The sequence below is a fragment of the Phyllobates terribilis genome, unplaced genomic scaffold, assembly GCF_046119375.1.
Source record: "Phyllobates terribilis strain yellow unplaced genomic scaffold, ASM4611937v1 Scaffold_13__5_contigs__length_258822181, whole genome shotgun sequence".
In the NCBI taxonomy this organism is placed as follows: Eukaryota; Metazoa; Chordata; class Amphibia; order Anura; family Dendrobatidae; genus Phyllobates; species Phyllobates terribilis.
Window position 1 is genome coordinate 115095211 of NW_027362773.1, and position 18272 is coordinate 115113482.

Here is an 18272-nt window from a genome sequence, read left to right on the forward strand (position 1 = left end):
CAGCAAAATCAGCAGTCGCTGACTAATGTGATGCTACCGGACTGAGAACACAGCACCAACATCGCTGAAGCTGTGCCCATCTAAAAGGGTTTTTTTGTGTTTATTTTTTATTCTGGGGCACTTTAGCCGTTCAGTAGTAGACAACCCATTTAGATATACTTATGTATAAACCAAGCATACTAACCCAAAAACAAAAAATTCACTGGTTTCCAGATGTACACCAAGAGCGGCTCAGCACAGACCTTTGCTTAGTTAACACAGGCGAGCCAAAACCGGTGACAGATTCCCTTTAACTGCTGCAGAACCTCTTTTGGAGTAATATGAAATTCCCATCTACCCTTTACTTGAAATGTGAACAGAAATCAGCATAATAACCACACGACAATATCAGCTCACATGTAAACTACTTTTATTAAAAGGAAACTTTTTTCTGACCAGAAAGCTTTGCTCCCTTTTATTATTCCCTCCGCAAACACCCAGGGGCCAGTCTGCCACAATACTGTATTATCTGTATGAAACAGTCATCCATACACAGGTGTGCACACATCCTAGAGCATTTACTGTTCACGGCACGAGAAAGCACACTACACTTATTGCTGTTAACGCGTTTAAAGAAACTCTTGCTCGATAAAAAATTTAGACATTAAGGGTGATGGCGGTCTCAGTGCAATGAAGGATGAAAGGGAGGGAAGAGTGAAAGGGAGGGATGGACAAGGGCTAATACTGGGCCTCCTGGAGTGGACAGGGTCAGAATATGGAATGTGAGTGCGGCTCCGCAGGCAGAGCTTTATGCACTGTACAGATACTTCAGCAGTAAGGCTTCTCCTGCCGCTAACCTCAGCCTCTGTAGAGGAACACTGCTGCCTTCTTTCCTCTCCGAGTTTGAGCTCAGAACTACTGAACACTGCTCCGGTATATTCGCATGTGCTATGGACACCTCCGTCTCCTCCTCGGGAGCAAAGTTTACTACAGTCACGAATCTTTCATTTTGGTCCCAACTTCGCACAAAAGCTAGCGCCTTGTCAGTGTGGTGGAGTAGTGTGAAGTCTCCATGAAGAAGGGATCGCTCTTTGCCCCGCAGGTCGCTCAGCCGCTTATAAAGACTGAGTAAAGAATCTTTATCTTCTTCCTGGGCCTAGAGAAAGTTAAAAAAATAAAGTCATAAAAAGTTTGTGAAAGACATTTTAGCCCTGACCTCATGTTCTCTTATCTGTCTGTAGCAAAGTAGGGTAAAGGTTGTATCCAAGAATCCATGGCACAGGATTAGGAGCACACAATACAATGAGCCGAGTCAGGAGGGGGATAAATGCGCTGCTGCAGAGAAAGCTGCCGACAGCAAGGACAAAACTGCAGCGTGAGCAGATATCGGGAACAAAGAGCAAAGAAAACATCCAAGTGCATAGGTTACTGCTGAGAATAAAGGTTAGAGAGATAGACACCATTACACCAGCTGATGCCTGCCCCCCTGCTCGGCCACCCCTTTGCACAGTCAGTCGACGCCTCGTCCCCCCGCACAGTCTGGCCGCTGGCACCACCCATGCCCCCGACACCATCCAACAGCCACCTGCCCCTCTGACAATTGCCCCCTGCTCAATGACACATTTGCATTATGCGGATCTTTATGGACTAGGTATATGCTCAAAATCCGAGCATCTAACAATCACCATTAAACCATAGTCCCAACTCTCTATTGTCCTCCATGGCCAGTTAGAGGCGTTGTCCACTTCTGCATAAGAGGTGAATGATGCACATGAGGTTATGACCCCTAAACACCCGCCATGATACTAATGAACAGGTTCCGTGCACGATTCCATGCCGATGGTGAATGCATCTCGGCAGATCTGTCGGGTTGTGAAGAATAGCACTGTCATCTCTGATGCAAAAACAAACCCTTTAGAGAAAACCCTTTAAATCTTTCAGCAAATAAAATGCTTTCCCAGACTCCTGAGCGGCAGGTCGGTCTGTGCATGCAATGATGTATTGTAATGCACTGCATAGACACAGGCTGAACGGCTTATATCGACACTTTGCTGACAACAAAATTTTGTTCAGGATTTCAACATGTCTGATCTTTGCGCTCAAGGGAGACAAGCAACAGCCAGATGTGGTTGAGATGCTTATTCCCTTCTCCCCAATGAAGAACATGTGTATGAGGACCTGTGGGAAGTTGTCCTTTGACAGTTCCTTCTAGCATCTGAAGATTTCTTTTTAAAGCCCCTCTAAGTAATAGTTACACACATCATCCATCTTTCAAAAATAAACACACTGTTCAATTATTCTCAGTTTGAAGAACATGCGAGAAGTCAACCACACAAGGACTTGTATGACCGAGGTCATATACATGTTTTGTACTAGAATATATCTACTCCTTACCTTAAATGAGATGTTCATGTTGAGGTCATTCACCTCATCCACTGTGCCTTCAGAGAAGCCATGATTTTTACCGCCATCCCACTGCATGTACGGGGCACGTGCCGGCTGCGGAGGAGGGAACACGTAAGGAACAACGTGCAGACTAGTCGGGGGCAGATTAACAGATTTGGCATAGACCACTTCATGTCTAGGCTTGTCCGCTGATGTCATCTTATTGTAAAGCCCTTACCTGTCCAGGCAAATCTTTAAGTCCAATCTCATCCCCATACAAAGTTAAAGGTGTTCCTTCAAGAGTGAAGAGCAGGAGCTGATACACACGCAGCAACTCATCCTTCACTGCAGACGCCACATGTCCTAAACGTGGTCGGATCTATAGGAAAGAAACATTATAAATGTTAGCATCGATCGATATACTTCAGCTTCCAGTATATGGCAAAGTCCAGGTATACTCACCGCCCACAGAATCTTGTCCTGTTCCCAAGCAAACCCTTGATACTGCCGTATCCGCTCCCCAAGAGAGTTGTCGCTTTCATTCCCTTTGCTCAACAGATAGCTGGTGCTTAATATCCCAGTGGTTGTGTCATTGAGGATACTCATTATCTGGTTGTTGGGGGAATCATTAGAGGAAATGAGCAGTACCCTGTCAAGAGAAAATACAAAACATGTCAACACGTGTCTTCAAACAATGAGAAGGACGCTACGGTACGAGAACATCCTAGATACTTGCCTGGCTTTACCCTCTGTGCTGTGGTTCGCAGTGATGTTCTGCAGCTCAGGAATGAGCTCACTGGGCTGTGAAGGGAAGAACAAAAAAAGTTTTATCACCGAACTAAGGATGTAACATGACGGAGCCTACTATAAAAGTGTAAGACAAACAGACTTACATTCTGGATCTTCTCAAATCCACTGATGAAGATTCCGCCAACACCCTTTTCAAGCCAGAAATGCATGGCATCCTGCAAGACGATAAATAAAAAAAGTTATTTCTTTCTTTACGATTGAACAGGAAAAAAAAAAAAGCAATTTCATGAGAAAATAGGGCCTGCATCACTTTCCATGAGAGTGGTGGTGCCATTTAAATAGCTGCACCACTCCAAGGGAAAAAGACGCTGGGGCAAATTTCTTAATCCAAATAGTATACACGTGGACGAGACAATCTGACTGTAGGGCTTCCCCAAATGTTCACCTGCGCTTGGTATTGCAGTGTTAAAGTAAATGGGACAAGACTGCAGTACCCAGCAAACGTGCCACTGTGTAGATGAAGTGCAGGAAATGCTGTGGCATCCTCTACGGGTCATAGTACAGCTGAACGACAAGAGTAGGCAGACACTGCCCAATGGGATACGGATAGAATATTCTGAACCTAAAAATGCCCCACATAAAAGGGTTTTTTAGTTTCAAAAAACAAACTGCACCTGTGGACAGTGGTTTTTGCTTCGAATCTTTGCCATTGTATTGACTGCGCTGCAGCCAATCACTAAGCTAAACAGCTACATCAGAGATGACAGCACGAGCAGCTAAGTTCACTTATTGTCTGCTGCATTGCTGACGTAACATCAGTAATACAGGCAGACCCCAGGAGGAGCAGTGGACAGTCCGTGCTGGACCAGGGGAGGGTGAATAAATAGGTTTATTTTTTTAAAGCAAACTGCAGCTAAAAAGACAGGAGTTTTCCTATAGTGGAAAACCCCTTTAAGCTTTATAGGACACAATCAAAGTAGTCAGCATTATGTAGGCAGAGCACATACTCATTGTTGGATAGGCCTGTATTTGTGGTCTCACCTGTATTTGTGTTAGCAGGGCACTCTCTGACCGTTTCATTTCCTCGTTGAACCAGACATCTTCCCCTCTGTAGTTAGGAGTGAGGTCCAAAACTATCTGAATGCCTAAAAATAAATGAAGAAATCTGCTTAATACACTCACTGCTATTCTCGTAGTTCACCAGCAGCACTGTCTCCTCGGGGATCCCATCATTGCTAGCACCTGCCTGAAGGGCACAACACATGGCACTCACTTTTCTTACGAGCAGCATCTAATAGGCTTTTGAAGTCTTCTATGGTTCCGTATTTCTGGTCAATCTCCTTGAGCCTGGTACTGGAAGGATCATCTTTAGAATTGATGTGCAAAGGTCCGATCACCAGACCCTTCACTTTCAGGCTGCTGAGGGAATCCAGGCGTTGCTGTATTCCTGGACATCGAAGGAACAGAAATGATGGGTGTTATTCTGCAACTTCTAACAATAGTATTTATCACCAACTTAACGTCCTCTACATCACGCAATCTGTATGTATCTGGCAGCACATTTTCTGAATAATGGCGCTCACCACAAACCCACTTCTTGGACTATAATGATCTTCATTTTAGCAAGACAAAAAGTTGTGGCCCTAAAGGGGATTCTCTACAAATATGCAGATGCTGAGACCCACCATGATCATCTGTAACCTGTCAAGACAGAAGGTCCTCTGTAGCGCCACCACAGGAGACATGAAGCACTACATAGTGCTCAATGAACTAAAAGGGGGTTGAAGATTTTCGAACGGCAACAGAAGGTAGTGGATGCATTAAGATTCAAGATAAAATACATTTACCCCAGCTGTCCTGTCAAGAGATGCCCTTAGGGTGACAGCTGCAAACAATCACTGCCCAGCATAAGACAGGAGGCCAGTGATCAGCTGCAGCTGTCATCTGTGAATGGTCAGTGCTGGGGTTTTAACAGTAAGAGTACAAGATATGTTCTATTAATGCTTCTGCCACCATTTAAAAAATCCTCAACCCCTTTTAATTCAATGGGCGCCAAGTAATGCTTCATACCTCCTGTGCAGCGCTGTAACATTTTCTTTAGCGGTGGCAATAATTCCTTATGAAGAAGATTTATCTGATATCCCCAAGATGATCAAGGTGCAACCAATCACAAGAACAGGGGTCTCAGGTGGGAATGATCATCGTTGTACACTTTATATGGGCACCGAGAACAGCGCCACCCACTACGACACAGGGACCGCCATTCTGGAGGGGATAAGTATTGATTACAGGGAGTTATCCCATAGTGTATGGACCGCCATTCTGGAGGGGATAAGTGTTGATTGCAGGGGGTCAAGCCATAGTGTATGGAGGGGCTTCTGGAGGGGAGAAGTGTTGATTACAGGGGGTCATAACAGTGTATGGACATCCATTCTGGAGGGGATAAGTGTTAATCACAGGGGCGGGGATCATCCCACAGTGTATGGAGGGGCTCCTTGCAGCCATTTTTAGATACTTTGAGAACAGTGACATGTGGCATAATGACAAGTACATGTCATGTAAGAAGCGGCACAGGCAGGAGCTAATGCAACACAGACTTCCGGTGACGTCACCCTGCCCGCAGTGACGTGTACAGCGCAGTCCCCATTCATTACTCACCAGCGATGTCCCCGACCCCGTCCTGGCCCTGGGCGTCCTGGAAGGTGGCGGGGTCTCCGATCTGGTAGAGAGGTCCCTTGTTCCACCACTCCATGGCCGGCAGGGGGCGGCAGCGCGGGGCCTGGACGATGATGACCACCGCTCCGGCCAGCATGCCGGCCCAGCCCAGCCAGAAGAGGACGAGCAGCGCCCAGCGCACCCGCACCCAGCCCGCGGTGCCGGCCACCTTCAGCAGCTCCTCCTTGGACAGGCCGGTGAACTTCACTGGCCGGCTGCCGCCATCATCGTCCTCGTCCTCCAGCTTCACCTTCACCACCCCGTTTTTCTCGCCCCCCACTGGGGAATCTCCTGCCCCCGCCGCCATTGGCTGCTTCTCCAGGTCCATCTCGTTCAGCTCCACGTCCTTCATGTCTAGCGCCGTGTCCTGCGTCATGTCTGCGGGGAAGAAGCCTGAGGAGAGAGGAGACACATGAGCTCCGGGCCTGTCCGCCACATCTACTCTGTGTACGGCCGGCTTGTGCCGCTCACCCGTAAGTGTATGTGTCAGCGATCAGCTGCAGACTGGCCGCGGAGGAGCAGGCTCCCCTATATAAGCACTCGGCTCCTCCCACTACTAAGGCTGGCCCCGCCCCTGCACGGGAGACACTGATGCAACAGCCGGAGACGATTTCCTAAAATGTGAAAGGAGCCCGAGTCACAGCGGAGCAGGCAGTCACTGACCCCCTACCACATAGTGCAGACGAGGAGATAGCATAAGGAAAGGCACAATGACATCCCCCACAGCACAAAGAGCATGATCACTTCTCATCACTCAGCACTGCAACTGTACACTGGGTAATCCGCTGCATAAAGGACTCCTGGGAAGCCCAAGGGCTTGTTCACATTTGCGTTTTTCAAGAGTAATAAAAAAAACACTGCAGTTTACAGTGCCAGCAAAGTGAATTATATTTCTAAAATCTCATGCACACGCTGCTTTTTTTCCTTGTAGATTTTAACCATTAATGCATTTTTTTTAATCTGCAGCAGGTCAATTCTTTCAGTGTTTTTGCTGCATTTTCCACCCAGGCAAATTAATAGGAGAAAAAAAAATATACACATAAGGGCTCTTTCCTGTAGTGGAAAAAAACAATACCGGAGATATCTGTGTCCCTGTGTGTGATACGTGTGGCAAACGTGTGCCGCATCAGTATTACACGTACCGGCGCCTGGGAATCAGCGGTACAGCTAGCACTGTTCCCAAGCGTCAGGTGCTGGACGCTGCCTCATCATTGTCCCCTGTCAGTGCGAGAAAGGGACAATGTTGACAGTAGTATTTTGCTCCCGCTGTCTCCTAATGTAAAAATAATAGAAATAAAAAAAATCCTTATACTCACTTGTCTGAAGGTGAAATAAGTGTCCCACGCAGTAATCCATCTGACCGCACATGCTGAGCAGCAGAGGAGAATGACTCGCTGCAGCTAGCGGGCCCCTGCACTGCACTGAGCTCACTGAGTGGTGTCCTGTCACTCTGAGCTCAGTGCAGTTCAGGGGCCCGCTAGCTGCAGCGAGTCATTCTCCTCTGCTCCTCAGCGTGTGCGGTCGGCCTCTAGCCATTACAGACGCTGATGCAGAATTGTTGGTCAGGTGGATTACAGCGTGGGACAGTATGTCGGACAGGTGAGCATTATGGTTGTATTTTATTTTTTTCGTTTTTTTACAGGGGACAATGGCTTCAGGGAATTAGGTGTAAAGGAGAGTATAATGTTTTTTATTTTACACTTGCTCGACACAGCGGGGACAGAATACAGCTATCAACATTGTCCCCTGCTGAGGCTGATCACAGCGCGAGCAGGGGACAATGATGACAGATGCCTGCTGCACCCGGCGCTTGGGAACAGCGCTACCTGTACCTCTGATTCCCAGGCGCCAATATGTGTCACGGATGACATCCGTGTGTCATCAGTGTGCACGTGAGCGGGACGTTTTGCTGCCCGTGCTGCAGGTAACAAACAGACATGTCAGCGTGTTTTGCCTACAGTCACACGGTCCATGGAAACACACTGACATGTGCACGGAATCTAGGTGTGTCAGTGTCTCCTGTACGTATGGAAACGGATGCCACACATACTCGGAACACGGACATGTAAGAGCCCTAAAAGTGCAACAAAAACGTGTACTGTATACAAAACTTTTCCTGACAACACTGAGTATGTGCAGAGGATCTCTCTGCTAAAAAAAAAAAAAACGTAGCCGCAGAGTTTTTTAGTGAAACATCTATTCTGACAAATTTTGTAGCGACTTTGCTGCTGGAGTTTTTTTTTTTTTTTTTTATTGTATGTATTAAAGCGAATCTGTCAGCAGGTTTTTGCTATTGAATCTGAGAGCAGCACAATAAAGAGCAAGAGACCCTGATTCCAGTGATGAGTCACTTACTAGGCTGCTTGCTGTAGTTTCATTACAATCAGTGTTTTATCAGCAGGAGATTATCACTCGCCAATCAGTGGTGCGGGCAGGGTTATGCGCAGCTCAGCATTCTGAGTTCTGCTACACCTACAACAAATAAAACAGAGATTTTATCAAAACTGCAGCAAGCAGTTTAGTAAGTGGCACAATCGCTGGAATCAGGGTCTCTGGCCATACGCCGCTTTCAGATTACATTGCAAAACCTGTTTATGGATTCCCTTGTAGGGTATGTGCACAAGTTGAGTAATTTGTGCACAGAAATTTCTGCATCTCTTGGTAGGAAAATGCAGCCTCAAAAATGTTGCGGTTTTGCTGCATTTTTGCCTGCATTTTCCACCCATTGAATGCACAGAAAAAAACACAGGCAAAAATGCAGCAAAACCGCACAGAGAATTGACGTGCTGCAGATTATTTTCTGCACGAAATCTGCAAGTCAAAAATACTCGACGTGTGCATGACACTTCAGGTCTCATTCACTTTGCTGGCATCAGGGTTTGCTAGCAAATCGGCACCAAATGTGCAACGTGTGCACACAGCCTAATACACTGTGTTCAGAATTATTAGGCAAGTTGTATTTTCGAGGATTATTTTTATTATTGATCAACAACTATGTTCTCAATCAACCCAAAAGACTCATAAATATTCAAGCTTAATATTTTTGGAAGTTGGAGAGGGTTTTTTTTAGATTTGGCTATCTTAGGAGGATATCTGTTTGTGCAGGTAACTATTACTGTGCAGAATTATTAGGCAACTTAATAAAAACCAAATATAATCCCATCTCACTTGTTTATTTTCACCAGGTAAACCAATATCAGTGCACGAAATTTAGAAATAAACATTTCTGACATGCAAAACCAAAACAATTAGTGATCAATATAGCCACCTTTCTTTATGATGACCCTCAGCAGCCTCCATCCATAGATTCTGTCAGTTGCTTGATCTGTTTTCGATCAACATTGCGTGCAGCAGTCACCACAGCCTCCCAGACACTGTTCCGAGAGGTGTACTGTTTTCCCTCCCTGTAGATCTCAAATTTTATGATGGACCACAGGTTCTCTATGGGGTTCAGATCAGGTGAACAAGGGGGCCATGTCATTTTTTCTTCTTTTAGACCTTCACTGGCCAGCCACGCTGTGGAGTAGTTGGATGCATGTGATGGAGCATTGTCCTGCATGAAAATCATCTTTTTCTTGAACGATACCGACTTCTTCCTGTACCACTGCTTGAAGAAGTTGTCTTCCAGAAACTGGCAGTAGGTCTGGGAGTAGAGCTTCACTCCATCCTCAACCCGAAAAGGTCCCACAAGTTCATCTTTGATGATACCAGCCCATACCAGTACCCCACCTACACCTTGCTGGCGTCTGAGTCGGAGTGGAGCTCTCTGCCCTTTATTGATCCAGCCTCTGGCCCATCAAGAGTCACTCTCATTTCATCAGTCCATAAAACCTTTGAAAAATCAGTCTTAAGATATTTCTTGGCCCATTCTTGACGTTTTATCTTATGTTTCTTGGTCAAAGGTGGTCATTTTTCAGCCTTCCTTACCTTGGCCATGTCCCTGAGTATCGCACACCTTGTGCTTTTTGATACTCCAGTAACGTTGCAGCTCTGAAATATGGCAAAACTGGTGGCGAATGGCATCTTGGCAGCTTCACGCTTGATTTTCCTCAATTCATGGGCAGTTATTTTGCGCCTTTTTTGGCCAACACGCTTCTTGTGACCCTGTTGGCTATTTGCCATGAAACGCTTGATTGTTCGGTGATCACGCTTCAAAAGTTTGGAAATTTCAAGACTGCTGCATCCCTCTGCAAGACATCTCACAATTTTGGACTTTTCAGAGCCCGTCAAATCTCTCTTCTGACCCATTTTGCCAAAGGAAAGGAAGTTGCCTAATAATTAAGCACACCTTATATAGGGTGTTGATGTCATTAGACAACACCCCTCCTCATTACAGAGATGCACATCCCCAGATTTACTTAATTGGTAGTTGGCTCTCAAGTCTATGCAGCTTGGAGTAGGACAACACGTATAAAAAGTATCATGTGATCAAAATACGCATTTGCCTAATAATTCTGCACACAGTGTAGTGGTGTCTCCCAAGCAGAATGGACAGGTGAGACTTTTAGCCTCTTCATGGCTTTCGAAGTATGAAATAATTAAAAAAAAGTTTCAAAAGACGGAACATGTGCACAGCAAGTTGTTTTGACATATATATGTTCATACTTTATGTTTTTTTGTAGCGCTTTTTCAGCCATAATCCACCTGATAAAGAGGTCTTGTGCATATATGTTCATACGTGGTTTTTTTTTTTTGTTCCTGCAGCAAAAATACTGCATTCTACGGTATTAGCAAAGTGAATGACATTTTTTAAAAAAATCCACATTTGGAATTCGTCTCAAGAAAATTCCCAAGGCATCACCAAGCAAAACTTCATTCACCTGATGGAGGTCAAAACGGTGTCCTTTTATGTTGGTGCACTATTTTTTTTTTTTAGTTTACTAGGAGAGAAAGCCATATTCTACCAAGTTTTCTATGCAGAGGCATCAAATTAAAAAAAAAAAATTACCATGAACTTTTTTTCCTTTTTTTTGTGGGTGCAGTATGCCCCTTAATGCGAACCTGTCACCAGGTTTGACCGATATGAGATACAGCCTCCACCTTTCAACTCTGATATACAGCATTCTATAAGGCCGGTTTCACATTTCCATATATTTACAGTAGCCAAAATACAGATTGTGGGCTTTAATAAATATGGGAGTCAAGTTTCTATTCTGTGACACAAGAGTCACTTTGGCACATACATAGCAAAAATAATCTGCTATGTAAGGCCGGTTTCACACGTCTGTATATTTCCGGTACCGGAGATGTCTGTGTGTGCCGCATCAGGAGCACACGTACCGGCGCCTGGGAATCAGCGGTACAGTTAGCGCTTTTCCCAAGTGCCAGGTGCTGAACTCTGCTCTCATCATTGTTCCCTGATGGGGCTGTGATCAGCACCAGCAGGGACAATGATAACAGAAGTAGTGTCTGCTCCCGCAGTGTCCCTGTGTAAAAATAAGAATAAAATAACAAAATCCATAAGAAATCCTCCGGCCATACAGTGTTATTGCAGACATTAAGGACAGACTAATGTGAACGGAGCCTATACCTGACCTTACCTTCCTATTTAGTATGTTTTAAAAATGCTGGTAAATTGTTCGGATATCTCAGAGACCTCCACCAATCCTGAGAATGAAGCTGATTTAGTGCTGTCCCATTCTTTCCAGACACCCTTTTGTGTAAGGAAGTATATTTACTTGAATGGGGCTCGGATTCAGATCCTTCCCGACAGCTGCCAGAGGTGCAGGAAGAGGACATACACCAAAACTTCGTCAGCTACATTGTCAGGATCAATGGGGGGTCCCACATGTCGGCCCCACACTGATCATAAAGTCATGTCTCATCCTAGAGATTTTTCTACAGACATGAACATCCATCTCTTATTCTCCAAGATGTACATTGTCTGCCACTAGGGCCGTTTCACAAAACTGCATGTATGAATTAATCCCTATCAAACATGTGTTCACACATATGTTCACCTATCTTGAGGATGGGTTCACAAAAGCATAGTTCATGGTCTATAACTGGACCGCAATGCCTGGTCTGGCTGTGTGTGTGTCTCATAACCCAAACTTACAACTCTGTAGACACATATGAGGATATCAGTTTGGGTCGGGAGACCTGCAACCAGACTGGGCATTTATGGTCTATATATGGACCCTGAACTACGCTTTTAAGAATCTAGCCAAGTTATTAAATTGCTTTAGTTAGTCGGACAACATGAAAATAGAAAAGTTCGCAATTGACTTGCTTCTTCTATCTGCTGTCATTCTTCTTCAATGAGTACTTTTATCTTACATAGCATACAGCTAGTTTTCACATACATAGCTGGACCCAAGTACTTTCCCAGACCATGGCCGAGAGTAAGTACATTCTAGGAGTTAACTCCCAACATACCAGCCACCACTCTCAATCCAACTGATTTTTATACAGGAATTATCTGTTCACCTTCCTCCACCCTCTCTCTCAGCTCATGACAAGCCGCTGTTATAAATTTTGCAAAATCACCAGCACCCACAATCTGCTGCTCCCAGAGCAGTTCTCCTAATCACAGCTCTTACTTTCCTGAGCAGTGTGCTTGTTCAAATGCCCTGTTATTTCTATGAGTAAATACAGTGTTAGCAGTGAAGGCTTAAAACAAACCACTGACAGCTGAATGTGTTAGTGCTGAGCTTTATAGTTCAGCTGCTCACCACAACAAGGAGGACAGCCAGTGCCCACCCTGCCAGGATCCAGGAAGTGAGGGGGACTGCATAGCTCTGAGCTGCTCAAGAGACAACTGGAAAATACCCTTTTAAAAAGGTAAAAATCACCTTGATCCCAATGCAGTCGAAACCCCACTCACCTGCCAGAGGAATTTTCAATAAAACTGCAGACTTGGCTGGGTTTTTGGCCACATAAGCAGCTGGCCTGTGAGATTTTACCCCCAGCCATTTAGAAACTTCAAATGACTCTAACTGTGGTACCGGCTCCCTCAGTTCACATAAACGATCCAGTGCCGGATCTTTTGTAAATGACCCATTATTACATGTGATCTGGCGGGTCACGTGGTGATGAGATTATTGGTGATAGCCAATTTTGATATGGTGCAAATTACAAAGCTGCTTTGGTGCATGTAGAGACACGTTTTTATCATGTTATTCCTGGAAAAAAAAAACCTGTCTAATTGTTAGCTTCTGTGTATCTGTCTGTGTTGCATTATGAATATCACTGCTCAGTGTGGGACATAAGTAAATAATGTTTTCCTGACCAAGATTCCTGTGTCAGCTCGTCTTCACGTGAGTCACCGGCACCGACAGTAAACATGTTCTAGAGATGAACTCGATCGTATTGCAGGACGATCTATAATAAGACTTGATACTAGGAAGAAGGCGATGTCAGGACGCTGTTTACAGCCGACGTTCTGTGTGCGGGGAACATGGTCAGCAGCAATAATAACATTCACAGGGGACCCATGGAGTCTGGTAAATAAGGGGCCACATGACAGCTGGGGGGGGGCCACGAGGCTCACTATATATACAATATAGTCAGAGTAGGATACATCTCCTGTATGATATGTGCTGAATCTTTTATAAAACATATGTCCTTATGCTCGGAGTTTAAAGGCCCCCCCCATACACATACACATTACAGAAATGTAGGCCGACATCAATTATCTAATAATATTGAAAATTCTGAAGGATTCACAAACTTTTAAGCACCTCTGTAGCTGTCGGACAAACAAACAATCTACTGTGTATAAGAGAGGGTTTGAGGGCCCCAAATACATTTTTTTACATCAGTAAGGCGATTTATTATTGCAGCTAAAAGTGGTGTAAAAAAAGGTTTCACATTATGGTGTAACTTCTTTGGGTTTTTCCACCAAGTACATCACTTTTCTGATAAAAAAAAAAAAAAAAAAAAAAAAGACAAAAGGAATTGGGGCTAAACATGGCCCCACAAATGTAATATAATGTACACCTGAACGTGGCTGACATAGATGTGTATATCTGGCTATGTGAGCTAATAAATCGGTCACATCTCAGCGTGCCTTTTATTAAGAACTTTATGCCGGACTCTCCTCCATTTTTTGTTTTTTAGTTTTACACCAAATTCATTGAATGGGGGATGAATTTAGTGCTCATTTTTTGTCTCTCTTGCACCTTTTACAATAAAAAGTCACACGATGCTTTCAATAAGCATTAAAATGTTGCACGTTATTTTTCAACTGCGCAAAAAAAAAAAAATTTAGATGGATTTTGTACTTTACCAGACAGCAGGAATAATATTGCGCAAAAATGGTAACATTTTGAAAAGTCACAAATAGGTTAAAACATCTAGATAACCAAAGCATGCATAATAAAATACGCTCAAATTAATGTACATATTCATTATACAAGAACGATTTGCTGTTCGTATGTTCAGCTGTTCAAAAAAAGGGACAAGTCCACCCAACAGGCGATTTCCGCAAGGAAGAAGCTCCCTACTTTATAAGTAGAAGTCATTGTAAAGGTTAACAATAGCGCCTAGAAGACACCCCCCCCCCCCCAGCGAGTACTTTTTTTTGTCAGGATTTCCGCCATTTAAAAAAAAAAAAAAAAAGAAAAGCTAGAATTGTCTTAAAATTTATGGAGATAATAAAATGCCATAAAAACACTCTGCCACTCCCCCCCCCCAAAAAAAGTTGGGAAGTGACCCCCAATAAACAGTAGCAAAAAAAAAACTTTTAAAGTTTACAAAACTCCAGAGAAAAGCGAGTTTCCTGAGGTGTCTTCTGCTGGATGTTTTTGACTGCCAGAAAAAGACATCCTTAAGGATGTGTTCACATTATAACTTTAAAAAGGGGTCGGACAGACACCCTCCATCAGGATGCGTCCAACATATATTAAACAAACCATGTGACAACAACATAGTTCAAAAATGTTTCTACTTTTACTTTCAGACGTCTCTGCAAAAAAAGGCATAGAACCATATTTAGAATAGGAAAAAGATGAAAAAAGCAGCAATGACTCGGCCCTAAGGCTGCGTGCCCACTATGCGTTTTTCAAGCGTTTTTGGTGCAGAATTTCCACAGCAGAAATGCTTTAAAAACGCTTGGTAATCCGCCCCCATGATCCCCAATGAAAATCTGCATGTTCTGTGCCCATGCTGCAGAATTTTCTGCAGCGGATTTTCCTTGCGGAAAAATCTGCAGCATGTCCATTATTTGTGCGTTTCGGCATGCGGATTTGAGGTCCCAATGCACTTGAAAAACGCAAGTCAAATCCGCATGTAAAAACGCGTCTAAAATCCGCAAGCGTTTTTGACTGCCAAGAACATGCAGAAACGCTGCAGAAATTTTCTGCTTTATTTCTGCATCGTGGGCACATAGCCTTGCCGTACAGCATATGTCTGAAAACCTTTTTCTGGCCCCAGATGTATAATAACTGTACAGGAAAAAGTGGTTTACATTGACGCTTGCTGCACTTCTCTACATCTGGCATATCGGCACAGATTTCGACTACATGGCTAGTACAGAATATCGCATTGCATTTAATTGTCAGTGTGTTGGGCGAGAAAAGCAACAACAAAAAGCCAAACTGCTGGACTTCTGGTTGCAGGTCACACGCACAATCCATATAAATATATATTTATTTATTTCACACACCTTTTTTACTTTATATATGCAAAAAAAATAATAAAATAATATATTATATATATATTATATATATATATATATAAAAAAGCGATTCTTGCATTATTTTGTCTTTGTGCAGTATAAAAATAACCAGGTAATGGGACTCTATGGATCAGCATGATTATGGCAAAACTAAACTTGCAATTTTTTTTATATATATTTAACTGGAGGAAAAAATAAATTAGAAATTTGCATTAAAAAACCCACATTTTTTTGAAAGCTGTAATGTCTTTTGTCTCTTTGCTGGAGCGGTGCGATGTCTCGTTTTATTTGCAGGGCGAGCTGACGTTTTTATTGATACCATTTTGGCATACATACAAAGATGTGATCGCTTTTTATTGCATTTCTTTTTTCCGAAAGGGACAAACCGTACAATTCTGCATTTTTTTATTTTCTCTTTTCAACATTTATCTTATGGGATTGAATTAACATTTTTTGTTTGATCGGACTTTTGTGAATTTGGAGATACCAAGTATTTTTTATTATTATTATTATTATCATCATCCCTTTCCTAAAATCGGACGTACTGGTACTTCTTATGTCGGGTCCCCATCATACCAAGCGGAGTCACGCTGCTTTTAACCCTATAAATGCCACTCTTGCATCTTTTGATGCCACTTGCCGATGTACTGTCATGGCAGTCGGGGGGTCTACTGAAGGCCCTCCGTGCCTGCTACGACGGTGTGGCTGGCGTTCATAGGAGACCGATTTATTTTTACAAATATACATGTATTTTTATTTAGTTTTTCTTTTAAAACTGCAATCGTCTGATCACTTCTTCCATATTCTGTGGTATAGCGTTAAAACAATGGTCTCTTATGAAGCCTGAATAGTCGGGCTGACTTTCACAAGAGGACGAAGATGGCGGCCATAACTTGCCCATTCAAAATAATGGGAGAATGGGAAAAATTGGATGAGCCAGGCGTGTGTCATCCATGCGCAATCAATTAGTTACTGTGTAATGGGAAGGAGAGGCTAATATTTTATTATTGCCTATATGAAAAATGTATGTCATCAGTTAGTGGAGACATCACCTCATGAACTGATTCCAGTACGACCAGTTTATGAGGGAATTGCCATTTATGCAGTTTCCTCACTCACAAACATGGATGATTGTGGAGACAAGACAGAGGTTCCTGTACTGGGGGAGTAACAGTATGGAGGAGGGGGCAGACACAGCCGGCATGTACCGGACAGGAGCAGTCCTGCCGGGCAACATCCGGGAATTCATCCTCCACAAATCACCTCAGACACAAGCAGTGCGGTGCGCGCGCTAAGGAAATGGCGCCCAGCGGCCACAGCACCGAGATAAACACTATTATATTCTCATCGCCCTCAGTCAGCAGGCGTTGTTAAGAAGCCCTCCACCATTTTCCCCTTGTTTTTCTCCGCCTGCCTCGGCCAGACCACGCCTTATCCTCTCTCCCCTTTCACTAAATAGAAAGTCAATGCACAATTGCACAACACATAAAATGGCCGCGGGTGGAGCCGCGAAATGGCGGCAGAGCCGTGACAGATTATTTCCTGATGATTGTGAACACTGTGCGATAATAGCAGCAACTTATTATTTATTTTTTACCCAAAGCAGCTGTTTTGTCCTACACGTCGTTACATTAAAAAAATGGACCCATGCTGTCTGCTTTGTAAAGTGGGTAATGTCACCAGCTTGTGCCACAGGAAGGACAGTGGGCATTAGTGACGAGGGGCAAGGACAGCTTCTCCTATATTTCACATATAGGGAAGCCTTGTCTGGTCGTGGCCATATTCATCACTATGACGACCGCTGCGTATGCAACGTTTACCTGCGGGCGCCATCTGCTTCCCGTAATGATGACAGGGGACACTGTAGCAATTCTTTGGTGTAATGTGATTGTTCAACCACGTGTGAATGGGGCCTAAGGCTGAATGCGTGTGTCCATGTTAGAGGGCTTGTGCTCGTACCACAGAACCCAGGCCGACCGCCATTTTGCTTTTGGAAAAAGAATTTGGGTGCAGCAATATGGTGCCGCGCAGTAGCATCTGTCAGCAAGCGATAAATGCTACTGCGCGGGCACCATTTTGCTAGAGGAAAAATAAATTTGCCTGCAGCATTTGGCCCGCGCTTGCACAGTAGCATCTCGGCGACCAAAAGATGCTACTGCGCATGCGTGGGTGCCGGCAGCCATATTGGGGGATGCAAATTTTCACTTTTGAACAGAAATTACACAGGCAATATTTAAAACCGTAGACAGGTCACTGAAAGCACAGCGACCTGTCAGAGGCCAGAGATAGGCATACATAATGAGAGCACCAGCTACAGCCCCTCCCCAGAGCACGAGCATATCATTATGGCAGACATGAAAATAAAGATTATAAAAGAATCGCTTGACAGATTTCATCAAGCAAGGTATCATTTTACTCAGTGTAATGACGCCCACCTGACAGTGTATGTAGTTTAATAAGCAAAATCTTGCTGACAGGTGCACTTTAACACAGTATGATGCCCCCGCAGTGCATCCCCCCACATGATGTCCTCACAGTATCCCCACATACAGTACAATGCCCCAGCAGTGCATCCCCCCCACCCACAATGCCCTCACAGTATCCCCACATACAATAAGATACTCCTGGTGCCCTGACACATAATGCCCTCACAGTATGACGCCCCGACACATAATGCCCTCACAGTATGACGCCCCCACACAATGCCCTCACAGTATGACGCCCCCACACATAATGCCCTCACAGTATGACGCCCCCACACATAATGCCTTCACACATAATGCCCTCACAGTATGACGCCCCACACATAATGCCCTCACAGTGT

General features: G+C 44.2%; 1 protein-coding gene across 1 annotated transcript; it reads right to left on the reverse strand.

The window, feature by feature from the left end:
• Positions 1 to 387: 387 nt before the first annotated feature.
• Positions 388 to 6443, reverse strand: SLC3A2 (solute carrier family 3 member 2). The gene is made up of 10 exons (XM_073658480.1): positions 6301 to 6443; positions 5773 to 6222; positions 4388 to 4561; positions 4156 to 4259; positions 3258 to 3329; positions 3101 to 3165; positions 2827 to 3013; positions 2603 to 2743; positions 2374 to 2478; positions 388 to 1135 (listed from the first exon to the last, which is right to left on the reverse strand). The coding sequence occupies exons 2-10, from the start codon at positions 6203 to 6205 to the stop codon at positions 788 to 790; spliced, it is 1629 nt and encodes a 542-aa protein (XP_073514581.1). The 5' UTR covers positions 6206 to 6222; positions 6301 to 6443; the 3' UTR covers positions 388 to 787.
• Positions 6444 to 18272: the final 11829 nt, after the last annotated feature.